Genomic DNA, 12747 nt, shown 5'->3' with positions numbered 1-12747 from the left:
ATAACATCTGTGCAACATTTCCAGCTTTCTGAACTGATTTGATATGCAAACTACTGAAATCAACAACACGAGTGTGCATTGTTACAGTGTATACATATGTATGTATGCACATGACTACACTAGTGGTCAACCTAAGCCGAGAACACTAGATACAGTAAAAAACATATGCATCTGACAAAGGATATAGATCTATCATTTTAGGGCTTTAATTTAGAAATTAAATATTACTGATGAGATAAAAAGAATGATTAGAAAAAGGAGGGAGCTTAAGGGGGAAAAAAACTAACCCCTAAGATTTTATTTAAAAATCATGCTTGTTAGAACAGAACGATTTGCTGCTGGATCATCTGTTAAATGAAATATTTCAAGCGAAATAATTTTTTTTAATAGTTATCTGAAGGTAGATAAATTAAAATTTTTTTTTGGATTATGTCAAAAAATATTTAGTTTTATTTGGATTGATATACTTATCTGAAAAAATGTTCTTGTTAATGAAGTGCATGAAAAATAAATGTTGATTACAAATTATTGATGAAAATTTACATTCGGTATTAAAGATTGCTATGAGTGAGTTGAAATCTAATTTGTATAAAATAATTGCAAATGAGCATTTCAGATTTCACGTCTAATATTAAGTATATATTAATAATCGTTTTTAACAACACAGTATTTGTAATAAAAATGAAAATGTATGCAAGGCTATAAATTTATAAAAATGACAGATCAGGAGTTCTCAGCCAGCGAGGGAGAGGAATTTCATAGTTTAAGGGGGGGACAGCAGTTAACCTTTTATTTGGCTAAGTATTTAGTTTTAATTTATAAAATCTACTTTTATTCAAGTTTTGGTATACATAATATTTTCTATGCTTTTTGTTGTTTATAACAACACATTTAAAAAAAAATAATTTAAACCTCAATTAATGTGTATAGCATATATTTTTCAAGTTTGGGAAATGAGGAGGAGATAATTACCTAGAGATTATGAAAGAGGTGCTTGCAGCAAAATAGGTTGAAAACTACTATGTTAGATTAATCATCTAAGCATTTTCTTACTTCTTATTCCTTGAAAATTATGTATACCTTTTATGTTTCATTGAGTGACCTGCATTGTTGGCTGTCGTGACCACGTGTTCACCATCTGGAACTTATTTAAAATAATAAAATTAAAAGCATAAAATGCTATTTTAAATTGTAATTTGTTTTTCAGTTTTTACTGGGTGATTTCCTCCCTCTCACCCCAATTGTGCACTGGCAAACAATAGAGGCACTACAAAAGACTGCCATACAAGCACCATCGTACCTTGCAACAGCCCTGCCTGCATGATGCACTAGAAAAGACCTTTTTAACAAGGGGTCAAAAGTATTTGGCCACCTCTGGTTTAAACTTTGATAGTAAAATATACTTATGACAGAATATTACAAAATTTTGATGCCAACTGATTAATAATGCTTTTGATTGAATTTTCGGACTAAATAAGTTAAGTACTAAGGAAATCATTTCTTCATAACTGAGATTTTTAAGACTTCAGCTATCTTAATTTACTATAGGATCTTTTTTTTTTTTTTTTTTTTTAAATATAAGTATTTTAACATGCATCTTAAAAAAAAAAAAAAAAAAAAAAAAAAAAGGAAATGGAAATAGACAGTAAAGCTGTTACATTTCACCTATTCTAAAAATAAGAAAACAAAATTTTAATACTTTATAAATCCTCTAGGCTAAGAACTTGAGAAAATAATACTATATTTTTAAATTATTCATTACCAAAACATTCCTGTATTTTTGTGCATATGAAGTTAATATAAGAGTCACAATTTATTCTTATAATTTGTATTACTTTATATGCTATAGTCAATTTCTGTTCTTATTTTTTAAATGCAAATCTTATTTTTACACTAAATATTTAAGGCAGAATTCATTTTATATCTAAAAATTACATACCAAGACAGCCCTCCCCCCAAAAAAAAGTCTCTAATCCTTTTTGAAGTCAATGATACTTACTTGTATAATCCAAGTTAAAATTTAAATAAGATTCTGCAGTTTGTCAAATATTCCGAGTTCTTTAAGCTAAGTGCAAAAGAGCTGAATCAGGAAAAAGGGGTAGAATACATTTTGTAATTTTTTCAAATGATTTTACTACTTCATTAACTCCACATAATTTCTCACTGTAGCTGGAAACACTGTAAGATTAACAGATTACTAATAATGATTACTACCTGAAACAAAGAGGGGCTCTTACTACTTCGTTAAGTCCACATAATTTCTCACCATAGCTAATTACCTGGAAGTACAGTAAGATTAACAGATGCTACAGATTACTAAAAATGATTGCTGCTTGCAGCAAAGAGGAGCTCTTAAATCCATAAATATATGATTGTTTAATTTCATATAGTGCTTAATATATTTTAGAAATTTATATATATTTTAATAACTGAAAAATCGGATGAAACTATGTTTAATTACCTGTGAGTAATCCATACTAAATTCATTGCAGGAGCAGAGCCATTTAATTATTTACAAGTAGCTGATTTAGGAGATGTTCCATTCCCATTATATGATATTCAACAAGCAGTTCATCACATTAAAAAATTTATATTACAAGTTTTAAAAGAAGAATGTACTCCATTAACAATGGGTGGTGATCATACAATTACTTACCCAATTTTGCAAGCTATAAAGGTACACTATTTTTTACTTAAAATGATTAGACCTTCAAATGTTATAAATATATTTGTTTTTTCAAAAAGTTCATAAAGATTATGTGCAGAGAATATAATAATCAATATCCTCCCAGAAGTGCTGGGAGGATAAACTGAAAATTTCAGTCATAAAGTGGACTTTTAAAGGAACAGAAAACATATTCTTCTGGGGGGAGTTGGAGAAAGTCCGTCTTATAAAAAATTAAACTATAGCGATGAAACTCAGAATGCATATGTTGTTTGGAAAATTATGCAAGTAATCAAAATTTTAACATCAGAGAATTTTTTGAATTAATTCAACATATATTAGAAGGAACAATATATACCATTTAAATACACCAGTTTTAATTTTATTTTCCATTTCGATATTGCAAGTTGTGCACAAAGATATCTTCCAGACATATGCTACAGAGCTATGAACAGTCTAACAGATCTTAGATCTAGAAGAAGGTGATTGATATAACAGACGTATCAGCTGCTGTACTGACCAGAACAATATGTTAATTTCTTGGTTTTGCTTGCGTGGATCAAAGGAAGACTTGTGACCAACAGAGGCTCAGATGGAACCAGGCACAGAAAATGCTAGAGCAATCATGAAATCACAGCCATATCAATGGGAAACTATCATCCATTCAAAGGCACTGCTATTTTTTAATTCATCATGTATAATCAAGAAATACCATTTATAGACAATTAGCAGAAGCGAGAATTAAGTCTCAGCATACATTACGGAGAATGTCACTGACTTTTCAACATCTTAGAATCATCTGCATTGGAGATGATCTCTGCCTTGGACAGTGCTTAAGTAGGAAATGCATTGCCTTTAATGATAATAATAATTTCTTCTTTCAGTGTTAATGTTTTCTACTTATGCATGCAGAAGAAGAATGATCTACATTCCAACCCTGCATTTGTGATTGAGAGAGACACAACGAGACCATATCCAATATAACAATAGGAGTAAGCATTCTCTTCTAGTTGTGTTAAAAAACATCTGGCAATTAAATGCAAATCAAATGTGTAAGTATATCAGTGACACTCTGCAACCAATTGCATTGATAATACTTATTAAGCTCCTAGATGTCATTTACCAATAACATAATGCTTAACCACATTACAGAAGACATTCTCAGCAATATCTTTGAGGATTTACATCCTTTCATTATTATGAGTCCAAATCTTTTACTTATGAAAGATGTCTAGGATATGTTGGAAAGTTGATTGTACTTTTCTAGGAAAACTAGTGAAAAGTTACAAAATTTGTACTTTGTTCTAGCACAGTTGTCACAAACTTTAAAAAGTTGCAAACTTTATATGCTTAACCAGAGAGACATGGACAACTTAACTCTATGCTACACAAATAATGACTTGCATATAATAGTTGACAAACAAGGATTTATCACTTATTAAAATCTACTCTTACTTCTCCAAAATTCCAATAATTTGCATATCTCTTCAAATGATACAAATGGATACATGCTTATTTTTGCATCTGAAGTTCAATTCTTTTTATGGGGGTATACTTTTTTTTTTCTTTCAGCTATGCAGTATCTCTGAAGGAGATGTATAATATCTAACTGACAAAAATGGATTAATCATGTAAATTTTCTCTTGCTAAAAATGAGTTGAGGCTTTTGCAAAATACACATAACCTTTCCAACATTAAATTAGATGCCATTTATGCATTGGATATTAAGATTTACCAAAATTTAATGGAATGCATTTTATGTGTGCTTAATCGGTGTTTTTGATCAATTTTCCCACACCCTTTTTGCATTATAATATGATATCTGCATTTCAGTTTTAAATCATGCTCCCTCTCTCTTTCTTTTAAGACAATCTTCCATCTTACTCATTTTGTAATCAACCACATTAAAGTTACATTATTAACGAATTTCATACTATTCAATCTTTTAAAGTAAGCTAAGGCATAAACGTGGAATATTTAAATGCATAAACAAGCCAAAGAAGAATGAGAATAAATTAATTTTGTTACATAAGGTTGGCGTATGGTGTGAATGAAATTTTCGCAAAATGAGTGGTTCTCATGGCGTCAAAAATAAATAAAGGTCATTTAAGCTTGCATCTAGCCTACAAGTTTCACCAACAATCCACAGGTAATTGCCAGTCACATATGAAAAATAGAAATCTGTTTATGATAAGAAGTATGCAGCAACATTGAAATTTTTTATCTATTTATAAAGCAACATAATGGAAGCATATGTAATGTTGCAGTAATTACACGGCAAAAGTACTTCCTCCCAATGAACAGCACTTCAGTTGTTTGAACAATTTAAAAATACTCATGTTCTATTTTTAAAACAGGACAGCTCAAGCACTCACCATCAACATGAATAAGAGTATAGTAAACAGAGCTGCTATTACAGCTCACAAGATCATGGTTTCAATATGATGTTGACTGCCAGTGATGTTATACATTTTTCATAGTATTGCATGCACCGTTCTGTATGATCAATAGCACAAGACTTTTTTTTTCGCTAGATGGGTGGCAAGACTGCCAGTACTAAACAGAAATGGATATGGAGCTTAGGAATCTAGTATGGAAATATTAAAAAGGTTACCTGGCAATGAAAGTTAACCATTATGATTTTGATAGCAAACAGGGCAGCACAATTTCAAAATCAACTGCTCCATATCAGTCAAAGCCAAAGCTATGTGGTAAAAGTAAGATAGTCTTTTCTTCGACTATTATGATTTCTGTCTTTGATACAGGTTTAACATAAAATGTGCTTCCATACAGATTACTTATTGGACACTATCACATCACAGTTTTGAAGATCCTGACCAAGCATGTTTAGTAAAAATAATCTATGTTACATCAATCTACTGCTTGATTATTTATACAGCAATTAACGCATACCCACAGCATTTTAACCTTATTGCTGAACATTTGATTTGATGAAATACTGAATGTATGCTGCATGTGGCCTAGACCTATTTCCCCATAACTCTTTTTTTTTTTCACTTATTTATTAAATATCCTGTTCTTCGTACTTAAACCATAAAATTCAGTTCAAGAGCAATATCACAAAAGAGTTTTAAATTGAGCATATCCTTTATAATTTCCGATGCAGAGTCTCGCATGCAGGAGATAAAAATGTTTTTTCTGTACACCGTTGCCATTGCTTGCTTTGAAGTCCTTGAATTTGTTAATCAAAAATTCGTTAAAGTTTTACAAAATATGAAATCAATAATAAAACAAATTCTAAATTTTAAATTTGAGCTTCCACATGCCCATATTCGCAGTAGGATTACGTCATTCAAAATTCAATGGCTCTATGTACTATTGTTTTATCACAATGCGAGAAATATACATAAATTTATGCAGATTTTTTGTTATTTAATTTCTTCAAATATAATGCAGAACTCTAACATTTAGTGGCAACAGTTTGAAAAGTGAAACGGGCATTTATAGTGAACCAATGCAAAATCGCAAAATGAAAACAATAGTCCTTCAGGAACAAAGCCCCTTTGGACTAAAAAACAAGCTGGGCTCTGCTAATACATTTCATGAATAATAAATTAACTTTAATACCTATTTTGAAAATTTAGATGTGCATGGATGTTGAATAACCATGCAAAATAGATGAAAAAAAATTTAAGGATATATTCTCTTTACAATAACATTATCTTAATAACAAAAAACAATCATTAAGTATTAGTTATAAAAAAAGAGTCACACTTTAAAAAATATTTTAAGCATATTTTTCAATTCATGTTTCATACTCAGGAAAAATTTGGACCTGTAGGATTGGTTCATGTGGATGCTCATGCAGATGCTAATGATACAATGATGGGATGCAAAATAGCACATGGTACAACTTTTAGGCGTGCTGTTGAAGAAGGTCTTTTAGATCAGAGAAGAGTTGTTCAAATAGGTCTAAGGGGTACATCATATACATCAACAGATTACCAGTGGAGTGTCGATCAGGTAACTATGCATTGTTTAGAGAATATAAGATCAGGCTTATCAATTTAGAATCATAAAAATGAAGATGAAGTCAGGGTTCATAGCCACATTTTAGTTAAAAAAATAAGCACCTATAAGCACTTTTCAAGCACATTTTAAGGAAAAAATAAGCACCTGTCTAATTACATTATACACAACTGCATAACCTTAAAAGAAAAATTAGACTTGTAATTTAAAATATGAGCAATGCAATATTTATTAGGAGAATGAGCATTACCTCAAAAATGGAAAGCAATTAACTTTTTTTAATTTTAAATGACAGTTCAATTTACAGAATTAGTTTACAATGAGAGAAAAAAAACTATGCAGAACTAAACTATATTACAAAATTTACTGATGATATTTCAGCTGAAAATATAGAAAATAAATAATAATAAGCCATATTAATTGTATTCGTTTGGCACCTAATAATAAATACAATTTATTTCTTCACTCATATTAATATTTAAATAATTCAACTTGAATCAAAATTCTGAACATTTTTTAAATTTTCATTCCATAACAGTTTTCCCTTAACATATATCCCAAACAAAGTAATTTAAGTAAAAAAGAGGCACATTTCTGAAATCAGAAGACAGGATTTTGCTTCATGCAGTCATCCTTTAACAGTAAAACCTTAACTAACCCGCATACTCGTAAATTTCCGGATAGTAATTGGAAAAAGAGGAGTGGATGAGATTGTAGCCGTTCTTTAGATTTAAATTTAGGCTAAATAAATGATTTTGACATTTCGATATTGTGCATCATATAAAAACAAACGGAACTGAGAAATATTCTGCTTAGAAAGCACAGTAAAACTCTTTTAAGTGTTCATAAACAAATCTCAGACTGAACATCAAAATTAATTATCAATGCAAAATATCGCAAACGTTATTGCGCAATACGTGTGGCGTAATTCCTCCATATGTGATATTATGCAATCGGAATCAACACCTGCCGGTATTCGGAGAATAAAGAACTAAATAAAGGAAAAGAAAGAGACTTACTAATCTGGGGTGTTTCTGATTCTAATTTTAACAGACTGTATTAAATTTCCGGAATAGAATCAATCTTCGCTTGGGTTGGGTAGACCGCAAAAACTTTTAGTCCTATTCAATCCAGATAGGACAGTGACAAAAAAAAAGTCCGCTGCTTCAATATTACAGATTTTGCGGAGAAACTCCCAACCTCCGTACTGTATAATGTATTGGCAAAGAAAATGAAATTATTTTGACTATTCAATTACTTTCCTTTTATTTAAGCCATTCCGAATATTATTCCTTAGAAAGCTAATCTGTGTAAAAACACACCCATTTTTGGAAGTTTATCTATACTTCAGCAGTTACTGCAACTATATTATTATAAATAGTCATACATATGCTCATAATATAAGCATAACGATCACATAAAAACGCGAATATTAACTGACCACGCAGAACGAGAATGCAAATTATTAAAATCTTGATAGAAATTCAAACGTGTTCTATCAAGGTATATCTTGATAGAAATTCAAACGTGTTCATTTGGGTGGTAGGAAAAGAATACCGAATGTACCGGAATTTTCTACCGTTTTTGCAATTCTTTGGCCAACAGAACGACGTGCACCTGTCTGTACTCTCGCGCGCACCATAGGTTACGTTAATGCAGAGGAAGGGGGAAAAGCAATTTCCGGGAGTATGATTCACCATCTGACGTTGCATATAAGGAAGAAAAGTTGTTTATTTAGTTTCGGCTTTGGTACGGGGATAAAATGCGCGTTCATTAAAAACAAAGGAATAAAAAAAAGCACTAAAAGCAAAAAATAAGCACTAAAAACAAAAAAAAAATAAGGGCTTTAAAGAAAAAGTAAGCACCCATAAGGGCCTGTATATTTTATTTTCAAATATAAGGACTTATAAGCACTTGTAAGGACCGCTACGAACCCTGTGAAGTACTTCGCTATAATTTATCTTATTAATTAACTGTAAATTAGTACTTGTGAAAACTTTAATAATTTCACCCTCACACATATATAAAGAAATAGGAAACTTAGTTTAGAGAGAACACATCAACATTTAGTTAAATGTTAAAAAAATTTTAGATCATATATTTTTAATTTCACTTTTAATGAAAATTAAATTGTATCATATATATACAGTATGTGCATGTGTAATGATAATAAAATAGAATGCAATATGATACAGTATTTTTTAGAATGAAAAAAGTATTTGAATACTACAAAAATAAAAAAAGTACATTTTATTTACAATAAATGCTGATAAAGAAATGTAAATATAATAAGAATAATATGATAAAGAAATATATCTGTTTAAAAATTACACATTATAGTCTGTTTAACAATTACACTTAATTATGTAGGGATTTAGGCTTGTTTTAGCAGAAGAATGCTGGCACACTTCCATGGCACCACTAATGGATGATATAAGGAAACAAATGGGAAAAGGTCCTGTCTACGTTAGTCTTGACATTGATGCATTAGATCCTTGCTTTGCTCCTGGAACAGGTATCCTAGTTATAAAATAAGTAAAGTAAATTATCACATGTCTAAAACATATTCCTATTTTGTCTTAACATTTGCAGAACCAGAGGCTCCATTTCATGGTCTAATAAGTTATCATAACTTTTATTTATTACCTCAAAATAGAAAATTTTATTTTAGCATTCTAAGTATAAATTATCAGAAACTGTCGGTGTATAGAACACAGATTTTTTACCCACATGGCTGCTCTTTTTCATACATATTCTAAATGTCCAAAATGGGAAGAAGATAAAACTGAGTTCTTATGGCTTTTGAAAATCAAGATATGAGGACATGTGCACTTGGTATAGTCACTGATACTATAAGCTTTGAAGATGTATGAAGAAGGTGTAAAATATATTCAGTATAAAAAAATACGATGCATTAACTTAATATTCATCATTACTGCAGTAATGAAGTAAAGTATAGTAAAGCATATTATAATAGTAAGTTACTTTATAAGTGTACTCAGAAATTTTATGAAGATCTTTTGGCACTCCTAAGTGTTGTTAATATGAACTTTTTCGCTCTCAAATGAAGTAGTGTGGAAATGAGAAATCTGACATTTCTCCAAGAAAAGCCACTGTAAAACATTTAAAACGAACCAAAGCATCATCACTGTAAACTTGTTTCAGCAAACCATCTTAACTTGTTACAAAATTTGATACACATTGATGGAGTCATCCTTATTTTTGAACATCATCTCAAATGACACATATTATAAGTGTCAATGCTTCTAATTATTCTCTTCTCTCATAGGAACATTGCACACCTTTGAAATTAACTTGTGACAAATAGGAAACTTCATTTCATATGAAAATCCATAATTTATTTATAAATGATGCAATTCAGTTGTCATTAGTCACATTAGTCCAGAAAATTATGAGAAACTCCATATAGATATCTTAAGATGTAGCCAAATTCATTTTTATACTTTTTATGTACAGAAAAATGTTTTGCATACCATGTAGTAGTAATAAAAGTTCACTGAACTCTTACTAAGGATTACTGTCTTCTGTAGACATAATCACCTTAAAAAGGTATGTTCAGTACCACTGTTTATTTGTGCACTGTCAGAAATACTGATTGTTTTTAGAGGTGATCATCTTAGACAAGCAGTCACTAATAAAGGGTGCACTATAGTACCAGATAAAAAATAAAAAAGCGTACTGAATCACATTCCGTTAATATACTTCTCTTCCCACTTCCACACACACACCAAAAACAAAAAAAATTTCTGTTTACACTGCAGAGCTGTATCTAAAATATAGAGATTCTAGGATACAGCTAAGCTTGAAGCTCAACAACTCAGCACTCTGGTCCTCAAGATGTTAAGATTAAATACATAAACATTTTTTACATATATATATATATATTTATAATTCTGGAATGTTTAAGTATGAAGTAAAGGCAGATTTAAATGTCTTCTTTTTATTCATGATTGAAAGCATATTTCAGTAAACAAATATGTGGGCCTATTTAAGAACTTTCTACATTTTTGAAGAGAATGGGGAAAGAATGACAGAAGAATAACAAAATGAACGTAGCATTATCTAGTCACGCAAACCCAAATTACTTTCCTGCCAACCCAATACAGTACAAAGTCCAAGATCCGGAATGATCTAAAATCCGGACCTCAAAGCCACAATCAACTTTTTTTCTTTTAATGCTTTACCCATGTGCATTTGAATTTTCCCTCTCCAAAGCATTTGGACCATCCCAATTCTTAATTTCACTTTGGCACTAAATAAAATACCTTGTTACTGAGGAAACAATTATTTTAGCATAAATTTGTGAAATAAATATATTTGGCTCTGTATCTGTGTATCTGCTTAGCATCTCAAACCAAAACATTCTACATAGAAACATTGCTGGTTTTACACGTACCTATATTTTATATCCCTGACGCCAACCTGGCGAATCATTATTTATCATACTTTCCTTTCATCACTGCATGTTTGTCAACACATGACAACTTAAGTAATGACTCATGTAGCAATGCCTAAACAAGTTTTTTTATGTTAGTAATTGAATAACAAAGGAGTATGGTAACCTTTTATGTTGACATTATGCTTGGTGATGATTACAGATTTAAGTTAAATGCACTAAAAACTGTTGAAGAGGAAAAATTTTAATAAAAATTTCTTTCCATATGCTAAAAATAGATTTTGTTAATGATATTCATAAACTAAAAGATTACATTTAGTGTTATTTGAATTGAGAATAACTGATTTGTTATTGTTATAAACTCAAAACCGGCATCAGAGCTCAATATAGTCACACCAGGCGGCAGAATTAAGGGAAGAGAAAATTTTTGGAATTTAGAGGAGCAACAAAATTAAGGCATGAGAAAAGTTTTAGAATTTAGGGGCGTCAAAAATTTAAAACTTAAAGCAGTGCTTGGTAGCAGAATTTAGGACCCGCAGAGATTGCACAGGCAGTAAGATATCTAGCGTCGGACATCAAACCGCATTAAGTATAATTAGGGATTTATTTATTCTGGACTCCCATAAACCTTAAACAAGTGCAAGAAATAGACATTAGCTAAATAAATAACTACAATAATACAACTGAGGCTTAATTGTCTCAGTGCGCAATAGAAGCAAGACAAAATTTAGCAGTAGAACTTCTGATTTTATACAGCTTATTATTTTATGAAAATTAAAGTTTGAACTTTTGATTATGTAGAAAAGAGTTTCTAATTCTGAAGCTGCAGCAGGACCAATAAAAGAGAAAGCATGTTTTGATGTCCATTAAACAAAAAGTGGAATTGCTGCAAAAAACTGGATAAAGATATACCTGTCTCAAAATTACGAGAGGTGTATGCCATTGGAAAGTCAATGTTGAAGATGAAATAACATGACATAAGGATATCAGAAAACAGAACTTTTTTAATTTTTTGTCGATTCCGATATCACACTCGCATTGAATAACAGAAAAATTATTAATTATGCTAAAAATGATGATCATGACAAAGTGATGACTGAATGGGTCAGGTAGCATTGCAGCGAGGGAGTGCCATTGATGGGTCTAATGCTAATGGCTCAAGTCAACATATTTCATGAAGAAATGAACTTTAAATTTGGGTGTACATATTCGACAAGTTGCAGATGAATTCAGTGAAGTCACTAATACTGAAAAATTATCTCCAGAAAAAATTTACAATGCTGATGAAACTGGTCTTTACTGGCAATGTGTACTGTGAATACCTTAGCATCATCTACAGAAAAGACTCCAACTAGTGTCAAAGATCCCAAAGCGAGACTAACAATTCTAGCATGCGCAAATGATGCAGGAATGCACAAGCGCAAACTTTTCGTAATCTGAAAAAATACATGATCTCGAGCATTTAAAGGAGTAAAGATTTTCCCAGTTATATATTGTGCAAATAAAATAACACGGATGACACAAGCGTTAATGAATGATTGGTTCGAAAATCATTTCACCCGAGGCTCAGCAACATTTGAATTCGGTTGGTTTACCTGATGATGCAACTATTGTCCTGATTGAAGATTGAACTGTTCGGCTCATACTTCACTTAAAGTTTTAGTCAAAGATAATG

General features: G+C 30.8%; 1 protein-coding gene across 1 annotated transcript in view; it reads left to right on the top strand.

Annotated features, from left to right (window-relative positions):
* LOC146996886 (uncharacterized) overlaps nt 1-12747 on the top strand; it is a 52286-nt gene that overhangs the window by 36409 nt on the left and 3130 nt on the right. Inside the window, exons 3-5 of the mRNA XM_085819101.1 lie at nt 2493-2677; nt 6449-6649; nt 9026-9170. Coding sequence (XP_085675227.1) covers nt 2493-2677; nt 6449-6649; nt 9026-9170 — 531 coding nt within the window. The remainder of the gene's footprint in view (nt 1-2492; nt 2678-6448; nt 6650-9025; nt 9171-12747) is intronic.

This window comes from Stegodyphus dumicola, chromosome 6, assembly GCF_044657685.1.
Source record: "Stegodyphus dumicola isolate Sdum_Otavi_A_Nest chromosome 6, ASM4465768v1".
NCBI lineage: Eukaryota > Metazoa > Arthropoda > Arachnida > Araneae > Eresidae > Stegodyphus > Stegodyphus dumicola.
The sequence above is the reverse complement of the archived record's forward strand: the minus strand, read 5'-3'. Positions and strand labels throughout refer to the sequence as shown.